The 17,783-nt window shown below is 41.1% G+C and overlaps 1 protein-coding gene across 7 annotated transcripts in view; it reads right to left on the bottom strand.

Annotated features, from left to right (window-relative positions):
- SKAP1 (src kinase associated phosphoprotein 1) overlaps positions 1 to 17,783 on the bottom strand; it is a 523,306-nt gene that overhangs the window by 119,081 nt on the left and 386,442 nt on the right. For all 7 annotated transcript variants that reach the window (XM_061589928.1, XM_061589927.1, XM_061589930.1 and 4 more), the window contains one exon: positions 46 to 123. In XM_061589928.1, coding sequence (XP_061445912.1) covers positions 46 to 123 — 78 coding nt within the window. The remainder of the gene's footprint in view (positions 1 to 45; positions 124 to 17,783) is intronic.

Raw genomic sequence — 17,783 nt, 5'->3', positions numbered from 1 at the left:
TAAATCAACAGCAGGTCCTGTGAAGATTAGTTTAGCAGATTTTACCTCTGGATTTCTTTTCCAAGTATCCTTGTTTCAGAATTACTCCTTGCTCTTGAGTGGTCTTCTGTAAGTTGTTCTCAGCTTTTAAAAAAATAAAATAAAATTGGAATAAACATGAGAAATTATGCTTGGGGAATATATCAAATAACTCCTCCCTCAAGGAAATCCAGTGATATTTTAACCAGACCAAATGTATAACCTAAGGATTCAAACCCAATCTTTACAAAAGTTGAAAACAGAAGAATTGGGCAAAGTAATGTGCTAATTCAGGTTTTAACCAGACAACATCCATAATTATCATAAATTCACATTATATATACGATGAAAAAGGCACCCACTGCTAAATAGTTTTCATGTGGCTGGGCTCCGTATCACATCAGTGAGGTACACATGGACCAGTCAAATCAACCACATATGTATGGTTCCAAGGTGGTCTCCCATCCAGGCACTGACCAGACTCAGACCTGCTTAACCTGAGCAAGGTGGTGACCTCATGTGCTTTCAGACCATACCCTGGGCTTATGAAAAAATTATTTAAAAGCATTTATATACTGCTTAACATTTCAAAAATCTCTAAGTGATGTACAGTCTAAACAAACAATATATCATTAAAACAAAAACACAATGTAAAACCAATAAAACAGGAATATAAAAACACACAAAAGCATATAAAAGCAAATAAAACAAAAATTCAGGTGATTAAAACAGATAAGAGATGTCACTATGGGATAACTAACAGCATAATCCTGTACATGTCTATTCTGAAGTAAACCAGTGAGTTCAGGGGGGTGTACCCTCAGGTATGTGGGTATAGAATTGCAGACTTAAGAAACAAGATTCATTGTGGCAGCATCATACGTGTTGAAGTGATTGTGTCATTACTTCAAATGTGTGTCCAATTCCAAATGCAATTCACATCTAAAATGCTCCAGCAAAACCTCTAGCCTTGGAGGTGGCCAGATGTATGTATGTATATGTTGCCAGAGCTGCAACCTATATGGGAGTTGCACCCTCTGCCTTAGAGAGTCTTTCTCAGCCGTGTGTGTGTGTGTGTGGTATTTTGGTGGCGAGGAAAGGGCACTCTATTAATCTTTACATGTGTTCTCTTTGTTATTACTTCACATTTTCCAAGATTTGGTAATGAAAATCAAATGTGAGTGAATCTTGACTCTGGCAGCAGCCTGATGTTGGATTTTGGACACATTATGAAGTGAAAATACTCTCACTTCATAATATTGCCCACTTCACACTGTGGATACATTTAATACACATCTTGGCATATCAAGCTTGAACCCGTGAATCGATCCTCAGTCTGCCTCAGCCAGAGATTTACACCTTCTCTCAGACATTTACATAACCTTTTGCCTAGACTGCTTATATTTCTTGTTAATTAGCTGAAAGCTGGCAATGTAGACTCAATTAATTCTTCCAATTTCTCAGTGTGTAAACTAGAAAATCAGAGGCCCCATTCTAGAGATCTGTTGTGGTAGTAGCAAGGCTGACCGAAGACATCTTGCTCCTGCAAGTGGCTGCATTGCATGATCTGAGAGAGGCACCTCAGGAAGGATCCATCACAATGTTGTAAATAATGCTGTGACCTGACTCTTGGCTCATGTGCAGTTTTGCTGGATGACTGTATTTGTTAAGGGTGTTGATAGGAACCCCCCTCACAAAGGTACAATTTCTAGCACCTTTAACAAACTACAGTTTCCAGGAGTCTTTGGCGGAAGCCATGACTGTTAAAGTGGTATAAACATGCTTTAAATGTATGGTGTGGATGTGACGAAAGACAAATTTTGAGAGCAAATTTGTTTGTTTTGGCTGTAGGTCCCTAGTTTCAAACACACACACAAATGTCAAGCTCACAAAATTGAGCGAGGCGGGAAGTTATCTTGCATTTTAACGCTTGCATACATAGACAAGATTCAGAAATATTATCTTAGGGTTGTTATTCTAAGATAGCAATTCTCTACCTTACCAAGGAAGTCCAGAGTGTTTTGGTAGGGATGGGTGAAATTGTCTATGTTGCTTTCTCTCAATTTTTCCTTTTCCAAGCTGAGGTTCAGTTTTCCACATATCCCTATCAGTTTGCAGTTTCTTTTTTAAAAAGTCCTCATGAAAATTTATCAGTGTTTTAGTGTGAATTTCTCCTAATATACACACATTTGTATGCAATTTTGCCTAATATATACATTTGCTAAGCAATTCCCCTTAATATAAAGGAATTTTGTATGTTTTTTCCACTAATACATGCATTTGTATACACACTTCACCCTAACATATGCATTTTTGAACATATTACTTGGCTAGAGAACTGCATTACAAAATTAGGATAAGTGTGATTTTAAAAAATGGTTGTGTTTCAATTCATGCAATGTTTCAAAAAGTGCGAATGATGTAGGTTCACCTTTTTAAATGCAAACTGAATAACTCCCCATCCTATGTTTCAGTCTCACTCCCTTGCTGATGCCTTCGTGTTATTCATATATTACTGTGTTTATGTATGTAGTTTTGAGTTCTACACACTAGAAAGAACAACCATGTTATTGTTGCCATGATAATTTATCTTAGAAGGGAGGAGGCACAGTTGAAAATCCGAGATCTAGCCAGGGCTGTTCTACACATGACCCAGAATGAAGATGGCACACATAAAACAAGATGGCAGAATTCTGCTCTGTATTACTTCAGACTGCAGACAGAGGGTGTGATTATTATGAATGCTTATACTAGCTAGAAAGGTTTGGTGCAGACGTCTTTTTGATATACTAATACAAATGCCCCCAACTTCCAGATGTTTTGAAGTACAAATCCCATCTTCCCTGAGCAGTGGCTTTGCTGGCTAGGGCTAATGGGAGCTGTAGTCCAAAACATCAGGAAGGAGATTTTTTTTAAAAAAATGGGGAAACATTCAAAAGTATGAACCTCACCCACACCTGCAGTGAGAAGTGGAACAGTTTAGAATTTTACCTCCTTAGCCTACTACATCATTCTGCATTATGTAAAATGATTCCTAGTTTGAGCTCATTTCATCCTCTAATTCACCTTTTGGACACAATAGGAATAGTTGTAACTGATTTCAGTGGTGATTATCTCAGCATAATAAACAAGTTCTCTGACAACCAAACGGCCATGGCAATAGATGGGTTGAGCAGATCCAGCCTGGCTTTGGACATTTGATCATTTCATTGTGAAATGGAAATGGTATTGTACTGTACCAAGTAAAGAAAGAACCATCACTAGTATTTTTTTGTAGCTCAGGGATGGGCAAAACTAGTGACCCATTGACTAGACTGAGCCCTCACATGCAACTTTATCTCTTCCCCTCGCCTCCCCTTCAGCAACCCAAGATAATCAAGGTATGGAAAAATGTTTGGTCACAATTTCACATGTATGAAAGACAAATATGATAATTTACATTTAAATATAATATCTCTACTTTTGGTTATATATATAAATATGTAAATGTATATATTTTTATGTAAGTCTATAGGTGAGATCAACCCATGGTCCTCCAGATATTGCTGGACTACAAGTCCCATCATCCCTGGCAACACCGGAGGGAGTTGATGGGAGTTGAAGTCCAACAACATCTGGAGGACCACAGGTTAGCCACCCCTACTATACTACTGGATGGCACTAACCTTTATGAGGAACCTGGCCACTTGTGAGGGAATCAGTTAGTGAGGCAAACTACTCTTCCAATCCCTCACCAAACTAGCAGAATAGAGTGTCCTCCAAAGACTCTTAAGTTATCCATCACTAGTCTAGCTATAGATGTTTCTGTAATGGGCACTGGTAGTTGGTTTATGTTTCTATAGCAAGAAACACAAATGGGATTAATTGCAGCAGGGCAGAAGATGAAACTAGTTTCTATCTGGATATTTCCTCGTGGCTTTTTTTAATATAGAAAAGTGTGTAATATGCACTAGGCCCTGTCAGTGGGAGAGAAGTCCAGGCCCACACTTAGTAGCACAAGCAGAAGGGCCTCCTGAACACAGCACAGCTATCTTCCCACATTTTGAAGTAAGTAAAGTAATACACATTACCATCTAAGGAGCACCTCCTCTGTAAGACTATTAACTCCAGAGTCTAAAATTACCTAACTGCACCACTGGGCTTTGTACAAAAATAGAAAAACACAACTCCTTGCTTGCAGCTCACAAGACAAGAAGAGAGAGGACTTGGAGGGAAAGAGAAAACATTTATGTTACCTTGGATGGAGAGCAAAAGAAGGGAAAAGAGTTTAAGGATATAATAATTTAGAACGGAAAAATAATTAAAAATGGACATCAAGAGGGATATGAAAAAGAGAAATGATGAGTTTTTCATAATGTCTTCATGTGAAAAGATGCCAGTTGAATATTTAGAGGGAGAGAGTCCCATATGTAAGCGGTCATGAGACAGAAGGCACAGAGACAAGCACAAGGGAGTGGAGGTTTAATAAGAATATTAGGATTTGATTAACTAAAGGACCAAAGAATATCATGAAGAGACCTATAAGATTAAAAGAAGGAACTTACTACAAAACAACAGACGAAACCAGTGAACGGAAATCTATAGAGGTGTAACATGATTACAGAATGAAAAAAGAATAAATGAAACAAGCAAAAGATAGGTTTAAACTGAGAAGACACAGGATAGAATGAGGGTCTGAATGAGGGTTTCTGGGTGTCTGCTCCTGCATGCTCAATTTATATCTTTCTAAACAACACAAAAATGCACGGCAACCAATTAACAACTCAGGAAGCTATACTACACTCATGCCCCAAAACACCATAAGCACCCGGGGTTTTCTCCTCAGAAGGCAACGACTCTTTGGGGTTGGTTTTTGAAACTTCCTACCATGTAGGGAAGTTGGGTGCTGAATGTGAAACAAGTGCATGTCTAGATACCCTCATGTTCACATTTGGCCATGCCGCCATAATAGTGTTGCTCCTGGTGATTTCATCATGAGGAGAAAAAAAACCTGGACCTAGATGTGTTAATAAAGCAAACACATGATGCTTCCATACACCAGCTTGGCCACAAGAATCAGCATCTTCTTCCCAAACTCCTGGGAGGTCAAGAATTCCACCTCCTGGAGCATGCTGTTAGTCTGCTAGTGAGCACACCAGACTCCTGTGGAAGCCTTGGCACTGTTCCATGCAGTAGTTAATTTATATTGAATCTTGCACCCCCATCCGTCGAAAAGTGCTACTGATCATCTCCCCAGTGGCCATGTTCAGCAGTTTTTAAAGTATGAATCCCTTACCAGAAGGGAGTTCCTTCTTGTTTTGCTAAGCACCTCTCTCTTAACATACCAATTAATCCATGTTGTCAAATTTTTCCTTTCCTACTCCTCTCTTCCTTCACAGAACTATTTTCATTTTGGAGTTTTATGACTCTACAAAACTCTGGGGGTGAACATAAATCCTTTCAAATGTGTCTCGAGGTGAGGTGTGACACAACTTCAGCAGCCAAACATAAGAGTTCATTTGTGCAGAATTCCCTCCACCCACCCCACCCTGGCCAGACTAGCTAGTGACTCTGCTGTGGGTTTAAGATTTTATTTTGGTCTTCTCTGTGATGTTCAACTTGGCTTACTTGCTTCTCTACTGAATGGGCTGAAAATGTCCTATTGCCCATAAATGTCTTTCCAGCCATTGGCTGAACTGCTGCAGTGTCTCAGAATGCTCTACTATTCTCACCTCTTGGAGTGTCAGCAAACATAATTGATACCTAATGCATGTTCTGTAAGGAAAAGTAAAGATCAGCTTGGTTAGGAAAAAACTCGCACAAGGATATGGCATAAGAAGACATGTTTTATTGGCAGGAAAGTGGGAAACGAGTAGGAGTGATCAGCATGGACAGAAGCTGAATCCTAGGAAAATTACTAGAAAAGTACCCAGATTAGCACCAATGGGTTAAAAACCAGGGACTTGAGACAGATGAAGGCAGCAAAAGCCTAAAGCGGTGGTTCTCAAACTTTTTTGGTTTGCGGCATACTGTAAAACATATAAAAATTTTCTGGTGCACTTCGTGTACAAAATTAAAAATATATTAATATATTTTAGGGCCTAGCCTAGCTACTAATTGATCATGGATGTAATAAATCTCTATACAAATGGGTTTCTTCTCATTTTTAAAATATACTTTCATAATATTCGTGGCACACCTAGCCACCTCTTGGGTGCACCAGTGTGCTGCGGCGCACTGTTTGAGAATCACTGGCCTAAAGGGAGAGGGTACAGAGAAAGCTGAGATTGTTCATTTAGAACATAGCAAATCTAAATAAGTGATTGGTTGGGTGAGATTTGCATATCCATTTGAACCATTAATCACATTCAGCTCACCTATGGAGGATTTTCCAGGACATAATGAGCAAGGTAGGATCTAGCCCAGTGATTCTCAAACGGTGCGCCCAGGCACACTGGTGCGCCCTAAGAGGTGGCTAGGTGTGCCTCAAATATTATGAAAGTATATTTTAAAAATGAGAAGAAACCCATTTGTATAGGGTAAGTAATAGTTTTCTATAGTTTGTTATTTTATATATAGTTTAAAATATATTAATATATTTTTAATTTTGTACATGAAGTACGCCAGGAAATTTTTATATGTTTTACAGTGTGCCGCAAATAAAAAAAGTTTGAGAACCACTTATATAGCCAAATGGTAGAGCATTTGCATGACCACTTTGGTTCACCATGTCAAAATAATTTGCTATGAAGAAAGAGTCAGGACTTGCTATAGTGCTGTAGCCAAATATAGCCATTATCAAAGAAAGAACACTGTTGTTTTAATAACTTTCCCTTTTCTTGCAGGCTAAACCAGAACTCAAGTTTGCCTGGGCCATACACTCTCTTGATCTGGAAGTTCTTTCCTCTAATGCCAGATGGGAGCGCTGAGAGCTGGCATTAGGCCCAGGACAAAATGCATTATTCACCCCCCCCCCAATAATCCTATAAACCAAACATTGCCACTTTCTTTAAAGACGTTTTTAAGTGACTTAGGTTCAACTTAAGGTGAGAAAGATTTTTTTTAAATGAATGAAATTTATCAGAATGGGATAGTGAATACGTTTATTAGAAATAACTTTGTTCAAAAACCCAAGTAAAAATAAATAAACGTAACATTTTTAGTACTACTGCATTGTAGGGGTCTACTACTAATAGTTCTGGTCTCAAGGCATATGTTGTGCTTTGACATGTCTGAATCATATTAATAAGTGTTGTTGCTTTTTATTATTTATTTTATTTAGTTAACAAAATGTATATAGAGCTTGACTGTACAAAAACCTCTAAGTAGTTTACAAAAAAACATTAAAATTATTGATAAAACAGTTAAAACCAAGTAATTAAAAACATTTTAAAAATAATTAAAATAGCAACAGACTATTTCCTGCCCCCTCTCTGATGCCAGATATCCGGCAGCAACACTAGTTGACAGCTAGTGAGGGAAGTGCACTCAGTGCTTACTCAGAAGCAATCATTTATTTACTGCCAGCCCAGGTTCTGATTCATTGCTTCTGAAGCGGTCCTAGCTGAAATGAAGCCAGGAAGTGACAGTGCCTTCCAGGTCTCTTTCCCGCAATTCCAGAAGTGTGAGAGCTAGTTAGGGGAAAGCATTCTTCATATTCCCAAAGGTACTGTCTTCTTTTGATTTCATGGCTGGTCTGTGAGACTGAAAATAGGTTTCAGAGTTAAATACCTTGGCTGGGAACCTATTTTGTATGATTTTGGGGCAGGGACTATTTCTTCACTCAGTACACACCTAGCACACTGCTGGTTATATCTTGCATAGCTCTGCTTGAAATGAAACTCCACCATTGCCATTATTGCTTCTGATTTCAATAAAGCAAATATCTCAAGCTAGTGGGAGTGAAATAAGTTCTGTGCTTGGGTCTGAGAAATGCAGTCTCACATGCTACTTCTGCCATTGGACTCCAAAGAACTGCAATAGTAACAGAAGACTATGTGAATGCTGATGCATCCCACGGATTAACAGAGCCTGCACATGGGCTACCACACATGTAGATGTCCCTGTGGGTTACAACTAGGGATGGAAGGATCTGTCAATTTCAGTTCTCTCAGTTTTCCAAACTAAAATTAAGTTCTCCACATTTCTGCAGAAATTTGTGATTTAAAAAAATTGTCTTGAAAATTCTTCAGCATTTTAGCGCAAATTTCTCCTAAAACATGCATTTTTGTATGCAGGTTTGACTAACATACACATCTTTGCAAGCAATTTAGCTTAATAGAAAACATTTTTGTATGTTATTTTCACTTATATTCATTTTTATGCACACTTTCCCCTAATACATGCATTTTTGTAAAGTTTTTTTGATTGAGGAACTGCACTGCAAAACCCAGGTTAGGGATGTGCTAGAATTTTGCCCAATTTGGATTTGGTACTGAATTTTCCATTGACTTATTCTCTATTGTGGTTCAAATTTTTAGGTAGCAATTTTCTGCAGCTAGTTTCAGAAACAGATTTTTTTAAAAAAATCCACCTCTAAAATATTGATATTGAGAACAATAATCTTATTGATTTTACCTTTCATTTATCAATATTCCTTTTAAATGATATTAACATCAGCATTTTTATGGGGGGGAAAGGATTGGTACAAGCAGCAGCTATTGGACAAAAAATGGACTTGAATCAATACCGGTGTGTTAGGTTGAACCTGCACCCAGTGCTGGATTTAGGCATAAACTAAACAAGCTACATCTTAGGGCCTCACAATCCGCAGGGGCCTCAAAAAATTTCAGAATTTTTTTGGGGGGCTTTTAAAAATTTATGTGTACTGAAGATAGATAGATAGATAGATAGATAGATAGATAGATAGATAGATAGATAGATAGATAGATAGATAGATAGAGATATATGGTATAATTTTTTAACAAAGGGCCTCCAAGCTTTATATAGCTTAGGGCCTCACCAAGTCTAAATGCGGCACTGCCTGCACCGGACAACGGATTCCATCCCTAATCCAGATACATGCGAATTTTGAAGGATGGCTGTGTTTCAGTTCTCATACTGTTTAAGAAAATGCAAATTAGATAGATTCAGCTTTAAATGAGAACTGAATCAACCCCCCCATCCCTAGTTACAGCTGCACATTACTATATGTGTTCAATTGTGCCCCAACTGTAGAAGATATGTGTGAAAACCTAGATTGCACTTGGTGGAGTGGGGTTGACCTTGTAAATATCAGTCTTTCTCAGCTTTAATTCCTTATCTGAAAAACTGGAAGAGGGCCCTGTCTCACATGGCCTTTTAGAGGGCCACAGAAATTGTTTTTAAAAGTGCTACATAAATGTATACTCAGTCTTCTTACCACCACCTGTCTGTCACCCTCTCCTATGGAGGTGAGAGAAGGGAAGAAATTACACAAGGGCTGAAAGGGGATTCTTCCTCTCATTGGCAACCAAGGACTTGAAGAAAGTTATATAGTAGCCTCTAGTGATTAGCATAGCCAGGGTGAAGCCATTGAACAAGCACAGCTGAAGTGAAGACCCACCATTTGCCAAGTGAAGGAGAAGCCCCCCCCTCCAAATTTAAGGCTTGGCAGATTTTGATAACTGTCTAAAGTTTGACTCTTTTCAGACTATGCCCCAATTTGCCGCCTAAGGCAGCACCTTTGGCCTGCCTCACGGTAGGGCCAGCTTTGCATAAATGACAAATACTAAAGTGTGCCTTTTTACTGAAACCTCCCCCTCTCCCCTTGTGTTAAAGCCTGCAAATCTAAATGTCATCTTGCAGCGCACATTTATAATTACCAGCACAGGCCGGGTACACAGGGAGAAATCTGCCAGTATGAATATTAACATTAATGTGCCCAACGCCAGCTCGCCTATCCTGCTGGCAGGAACATAAAAAATGCTTGAGTGAAACTTTTATTTAGACATTAAAAGATTCCAAACCTCAGCGGGGGTGACAGAGGCAACCTGTGTGAGTTCCCATCACCACTCGCGCTTGAATTGAATTATACCGGGGGGATGGTGGGGAGATGACAGTGAGCTGCTGCACTTATTTAATCTCATTTGCTATCAGTACATTGTCAGCATGGGGCTTCCCCTCAACTCCATTCCTCAAGAAATAAAGCTGCATAAAAAGTCTGAACTCGCTTGCTTCTTTTGCAGAAGCCAACAGCAGGATCTTGTCCAACCAGAATCCAAACACCAACTCATCATCTAATATGATCCAAGGTTGTAAAAGAAAAATATCTGGGCTAATATTTGTCTTGGCTCCACAGAATGGTTCCAGGTAGGGATTTGTGTCCCTTTATTTCTGTGGATTTTTTATTTTTGCTTTGCTCTAGGATACCGATATCCACAGAAAATCTGTGGAGTGTTTTTGATGTAATTGTTTTTGGAACAACTTTTGTGTGTGTAGGGTTCTTGTTTCCTCTCCTGAAAAAGCAGTTGTGCAAATTGATGTAATGGGCCACCATGTGCACTTTGAATAGTTGTACTAGTTATGATTGGAAATACACATCTCACTGAAGGTAATGCAGGTCTTGGATGTGCACTTCACCTCCACTTCCTCCCCAACCCCTGCCTGCCCAGCTTCTACAAGAATTTGCACACCCACCCACACTTTACTTTCTTGATAGAAAATTCAGTTGGACAGAATCCAACAACAAGGAGTCATGACGCACCTTATAGACTAACAAATTTATTATAGTATAAGCTTTCATGAACTGGAGTCCACTGCATCAATCTCTTCTATAAAGCTCTTCTGTTAGGAGCAGCTGGAATCAATGTGTGGCTGCCCACTGTGGTGAATCACTGAATTTCAGGTAGCAGCCTTTTCCGTAAATAACCTTCCAGACTGATTCTGCTCATCCAGGCTGATCATTGGATCTTTCTGGGCAGGAAGGAGTATAAAGGCAGGAAGGAGTATAAAGGGCTTCTTTTTTCAGCTGGGTCTTGTCTATGTGTGTAGTGGTGTGTTGGGTTTCTAGTGTTGTTCTTTGTCCTCACTCTTGGTTGATCCTGATTACTTTTTGATCGTAAGAATATTAGAAGAGCCTTACTGGTGTTGGAAGTGGGGCAAGAGCAACTCCTGTTTTGTTCTTTTGTTTATGTTCCAGAAGGGAGACAGGGTCCTCCAGATGGCTAGGCTTGACTAACTTTACCTGTGATGCTCTGATTGACTTCCTTCCATTGTTAGACTGATATGCTTAGGGAAGCTTATCTGCCCCTCCTCCTTCCGCTCTTTCCCCTCTTCTCTTCTTTGACTGTCTGAGAGAGAGGAGACACTTTTGTCTCTGCTCTCTCTCTCTTCTGAAGCATGAGGGCAGCTCCCACGTCTGGGAGTTGCACCTTCAACTTAGTAAGTTAGTTAGAACTAGGTATGCCTTTCCTATCTACTATGTATTTCTACAAATAAAGTAGCTTTTCTTATTTTACTAAGTCTTAAGTCTCAGTGATCTCAATGCAGGGTAAAACCCTGCTTTCTTAGGTAAATGCACACACTGGCACACAGCATCTCAGACTGTTAAGAATCTCTGCTAATATCTATACAAATTTACATAACAACTGGTATAGGCCAAAGGCCCATCTACTCCAGCATCCTGTTCTCACAGTGGCCAGCTGGATGCCTATGGGAAACCCAGAAGCAGGAACCAACAGCACTCACCCCACTTGTGATTTCCAGCCACTGGTATACACAGAGATATGCCACCTCCAACTGTGGAGGTAGAACATAGCCATGAAGGCTAATACCCACTCATAGCCTTATCCTCCATAAATTTGTCTAATACTCTTAAAGCCATCTAAGTTGGTAGTCATCACTATATCTTGTGGGAGTGAATTCTAAAGTTTAACTGTGCTCTGTGAAGAAGTGCTTTTTTTTGTCTGACCTGAATTTTCCAACACATTGCTTCGTTCGATGGCCTATTTTTATCTACTTTCTTCACACCATGCATAATCTTATGGACCTCTAACATGCACCTCCACCTTTCTTGCCTTTTTTCAAAACTACAGAGTCTCAGCTCTGGTGCCTTCCAATTCCTCTTCTAGGTTTGGTACTATGGCCAATGGGAAGACGAGCACCTAGAAACACTCTTATCTTTAGTGTCCTCCCACATGAGGCTTTTTTGACTGACAAGATCACTGATGGCATGCCTCCTTTAGAGAAATGGTTTGACAGCCACTCCTCCTCCTCCTCCTCAGGAAACTATGAAATCAGAGAATCATAGAGTTGAAAGGGGTCTATAAGGCCATCAAGTCTGACCCCCAGGTCAATGCAGGAATCCAAATTAAAGCATACTCTGCAAGTGACTGTCCAGCTGCCTTTTGAATACCTCCAGTGTTGGAGAGCCCATCACATCCCTAGGTAATTGGTTCCACTGACGTACCGCTCTAACACTCAGGAAGCTTTTCCTGATGTTCAGCTGAAGTCTGGCTTCCTGTAACTTGAGTCCATTATTCCGTGTCCTGCACTCTGGGACAATCAAGGAGAGATCCTTGCCCTCCTCTGTGTGGCCACCTTTCAAGTACTTGAAGAGTGCTATCCCCTCAGTCTTCTCTTCTTAAGGCTAAACATGCCCAGTTCCTTCAGTCTCTCCTCACAGGGCTTTGTTGCCAGTCCTCTGATCATCCTGTGCCCTCCTCTGAACCCTGTCCAATTTGTCTGCATCCTTCTTAAAGTGTGGTGTCCAGAACTGGATGCAGTACAGTAGGGCCCTGCTCATATGGCAGGTTCCGTTCTGGACCGCCACCGTAAAGCGAAATGTGCCATAAAGCAGAACACATTGACTAACGTCTAAAATGGTGCCCGACGCCTGAAAAACACATAAAAGTGGAACAAGCGCTGTAGGAGTGGGGCCTTTCTGTAATTGACAACCACTGTATAGGTGGAACGCTGCAAAGCAGAGCGCTGCAAAGTGCGGCCCTACTGTACTCAAAATGAGGCCTAACCAGTGCCAAATAGAGGGGAACCAATACTTCTGTTAATGCAGCCTAATATAGCATTTGCCTTTTTTGCAGCCACATCACACTGTTGGCTCATATTCAGCTTGTGATCAACGACAATTCCAAGATCCTTCTCACATGTCATATTTGTAGGCTGCTGAGGAGTCTATCTGTCTAGTTTTCCAGAAAGCCAGAAATGAAAGACTAGTAAAGGGTTAAGGTGTGCAGCACCTCAAGGACAGCTCACAGCAGAGGCTGCAGCTGGCACAAAGCAAACCCAGTCTATAAAGCCTTGAAAAAGAAACTACAAGGTGTGGGGGTGTTAGGAGAGTAAAGGAAAGTATTCGTGTCTGTATTGTAACTGTTCCTGTACGAAATCCTGTCAGTAAAAGACTCTTAACAAGTAACGGCCTGTGTGTGGGTATCCTTTCAACTTGCTCTATCCTGCTGGGCACAAGAAGTCGATACATCGCTGCCAACAAGGGTTATGGGCCCAGCTAACCCAGCTAGCCCAGCTAACCCAGCAGGCCCAGCAAGCCCAGAGGCTTAGAAAGCACAGCTTGTTCACAGTGCCAAGGAAGAAAGACGGAATAGTGTCCAGAACAGTTCAGGAGACGTGGCTGCAGGCATGGCAGTCTCTCTCTCAGCCAGGATGCCTTTGGAAAGGCTCACTGAACGAAACTATTCCTGTTGGCGATTAAGGATGCAAGCGTTCCTTACTAAGGAAGATTTATGGCAGGTGATTGTGACCGACCCACCGGCGGAACCGCAACCGGCTCCATGGATTCGAATGGATGAAAGAGCAAGGGCGTTTATCATCTTGGCAGTAGATGATTCCCAGTTGCTGCATATACAAGATAAGCCGACAGCGGGGCTTACATGGACTGCATTAAACGAGGTGCACGTAAGAAAAACAGCCAGCAGTAAAATCCATTTAGCACGAAGACTCTATCAGATGAAGATGCCTGATGAAGGGACAATGTCTGCCCATTTATTGGAGATAAAGAAACTGTTTGCGGAGCTGCAAGAAAGGAATGTGGTGCACACACAGTTGCAACAAGTGTACATCATTCTCTCTTCACTGAATTCATCCTGGGATCCGATCGTAAGCTCGTTGGAAGCTATGCCAGACGAGGGTCTGACAGTCGAGTACGTATTGGGCAAGCTGCTACAGGAGTGGGAGAGACGAAAGGAAGCCGAAGGAAGGAAGCGAAATGAGAAAAGAGAAAGCAGAAAGCTACACTTTAAGGACACAGAAGCACGATCTTTCGGATCGTCTGTGGTTCTAATACTCATCTACAAAGAGACTGTGAAGCGAAGCGGAAAGGACAAGGAAGGAAGCCTTCAAAAGTACACATAGTCAGAGTATCAGGTTCAAGAAAAGAGGACAGAGATTGCACTGTATGGGTTGTAGACTCAGGTGCTACCCACAGTATGATAAAGGACAAAACATTATTCAAAACTACACTTCCCACGAAAGAGGATGTTGTGCTTGCGGATGGCACGCACAGACAGGTATTGGGGAGGGGAACTGTAAAGTTAAGCGTACTTAACACTGTAATGACTGACGTATTATATGTACCAGGCTTAGAAAGTAATATCAGGTCTGTTACAAAACTGAACTCAATGGGTTATATCGTCACGTTTAGACAAGGGACATGTGAGATAAGGAAAGGGGACAAACTCTGTTTGAGAGGGTATCTCAAGAACGCACTATATCATATCAAACTGGGCTTTTTGAGGTTTGTTCAAGGGGTGGAAGACAAGGTGACAACACAAAGGAATGTTAGCAAAAGCCCAGAATGCGTACCAATGACGTGCCCAGTGATAGAATCGTCTCTGGCATTCACTACTGCTTTAACATCAATTGATGTGATACAGGAGGACCCCTCCAGCATCAATGACATCAGGTGGTTGTCTGAGGCTCAGCAGGCCAAATGGCAGGCAGCCATGCATGAAGAGCTAAATGCCATGGACAAAAACGGTACATGGACCTTGGGAAATCTTCCCACAGGAAAGAAGGCAATTGGCTGCAAGTGAGTATTTAAGAGAAAAAGGACTAGCACAGGGGATGTGCAAAGATATAGAGCGCGCTTAGTAGCCAAAGGGTTTACACAGCAGTATGGTACTGACTATGACGATGTCTTTGCCCCAGTCGTTAAGCATGAATCTATAAGACTACTGCTTAAGTTAGCTGCGATGAAGAACATGAAAGTGTACCATTACGATATAGGTACTGCCTTCTTGCATGGAGACTTACAGGACGAGATATATATGGAACTGCCTCCAGGGTTTGTAACAAAACCAGGGCTAGTCTGCAAGTTGCACAAATCTTTATACGGTCTTCGTCAGAGTGCAAGATGTTGGAACACGAAGTTAGACGAAGTTTTGAAGTCTATGGGGTTTAGAAGATGCATTGCAGATGCATGTGTGTATGTAAAGAACAGTGGGACCAAAACCACGTATTGTTCTGTGTATGTGGATGATATCTTGTATGTTTTCCACGACGAGAAGGATGAGATAAGCTTCCATAACAGCCTCAAACAACACGTGGATACAAAGTGTTTGGGGCCAGTAACTCATTACCTAGGAACTGACACGATACGTAGCGAAGACGGTAGCTTTATGTTGTGACAGGAAGAGAAAATAAAGCAGATGCTAGATATATGTGGCATGTCTGAATGTAAACCAGTGAGTACACCCATGACTGTCTCGTTCCAACAGGAAACAAACGAGATACCATGTACGAACCCGGATCTATACAGACACATTATGGGCAAGTTACAATTTTTGGTGAAGGTAACACGCCCTGACATTTGCAATGCAGTCAGCATTTTAAGCAGGAAGGTAGAAACACCAACAGAACATGATTGGCAAGGCGTTAAGAGAGTGCTCAGATACCTTAAGGGCACGAGCAAGAAGGGGCTGGTTATGTCTGGACAAGGAAAGGGTTGCATGGAATGTTATGTGGACGCAGACCATGCGGGTGAACTAACGAGCCATAAGTCCACCACTGGCATTGTGATACTACTACACGGGTCTGTAATCGACTGGTGTAGCAGAAGGCAAGCGGTAGTTGCGATATCCAGCTCAGAAGCTGAATACGTTAGTTTGTTTACCGCGTGCAACGAACTGCAATGGTTCGAACACCTAACACAGGAACTGTGTATAGAAGTCAAGAAGCCGATACTGGTTTATGAAGACAATCAGACATGCATTAGATTGGCAACGTCAGAAGCGAACACCAAGCGCACAAAACACATCAGTGTGAGATACCACCACATAAGAGAATGCATACAGCAAGGATTTATCACATTAAGTTACTGTAACACGAATGATATGTTGGCAGATGTCATGACTAAACCAATATGTGAGGAGAAATACAACCGAATGGTTATTAAGCTTGGTATGTACTGACTGTAATTGTGAAACAAAAAGAATAAAACGTCATTAACTGTGTCTTTATGAAAAAGGTGGGAACTGTAGGCTGCTGAGGAGTCTATCTGTCTAGTTTTCCAGAAAGCCAGAAATGAAAGACTAGTAAAGGGTTAAGGTGTGCAGCACCTCAAGGACAGCTCACAGCAGAGGCTGCAGCTGGCACAAAGCAAACCCAGTCTATAAAGCCTTGAAAAAGAAACTACAAGGTGTGGGGGTGTTAGGAGAGTAAAGGAAAGTATTCGTATCTGTATTGTAACTGTTCCTGTACGAAATCCTGTCAGTAAAAGACTCTTAACAAGTAACGGCCTGTGTGTGGGTATCCTTTCAACTTGCTCTATCCTGCTGGGCACAAGAAGTTGATACAACGCTCCAACAGTATTGCGGAGCCAAGTATCCCCCATCTTATAACTGTGCATGTGGTTTCTTTTTCCTAAGTGTAGAACTTTGCATTTATCCCTGTTGAATTTCATTCTGTTGTTTTCAGCCCAATGTCCCAGCCTATCAAGGTCCCTTTGAATTTTGTTTCTGTCTTCCACAGTATTAGCTATGCCCCCCAATTTTGTATCATCTGCAAATTTGATAAGCATGCTCTGTACCTCCTCATCCAAGTCGTTAATAAAAATGTTGAAGAGCTCTGGGCCCAGGACTGAGCCCTGTGGTACCCCACTTGTTACTTCTGCCCAGTTTAAGAAGGAACCATTGATAAGCACTCTTTGAGAATGATTCTGAAGCCAACTGTGGAACCACCTGATAGTTGTTCCATCCAGCCCACATTTAGCTAGCTTGCTAATCTGAATATCATGGGGCACTTTGTCAAAAGCTTTGGTGAAGTTGAGGTATATTATGTCCACAGCATTCCCACAGTCTACAAGGGAGGTTACCTGGTCAAAAAATGAGATAAGATTAGTCTACCAGAGAAACAACCCAATCAAAAAACTGTTGTTTTGTGAGGGGGGTGGGATAGAAGTATCTATCAAAGCACAAAGGAATCCTATGATTCCTTGGGTAATAAGCCATTAAAATTGAACCAATATATATGTTTGTAGGAATATCTACTTTAAAGCATGCTAAACAGGTGGACACTGGCAATCTACTAGGGCATTGGTCATCAACAGGTGGATTACAACCCACTATTGGGTTGCAAACTGACCTAAGATGGGTTGTAACAGCAGCACTAACACTATAGAAATATGTGGCAAAAAAAATTAAGTGGTTCCCCCTATAAGGTTGCCAACTGTACTAGAGAGCCAAGTTGGTTTGTATGCAGATTATTGCTAGCAGTAGGATCATCATCCATGGTCCAGCAAGCATAGTGGGTGGTCTTAGGCAAGTCATCAAGTTGCAGTCTAACCAACTCCACATAATTGTTTTTAAGGACAACAAACAGTTCTGGACATGAAAAAC

The sequence above is a fragment of the Rhineura floridana genome, chromosome 11 (genome assembly GCF_030035675.1).
Source record: "Rhineura floridana isolate rRhiFlo1 chromosome 11, rRhiFlo1.hap2, whole genome shotgun sequence".
Classification (NCBI taxonomy): Eukaryota; Metazoa; Chordata; class Lepidosauria; order Squamata; family Rhineuridae; genus Rhineura; species Rhineura floridana.
Note: the sequence above shows the minus strand (reverse complement) of the source record. Positions and strands in the feature narration are given on the sequence as shown.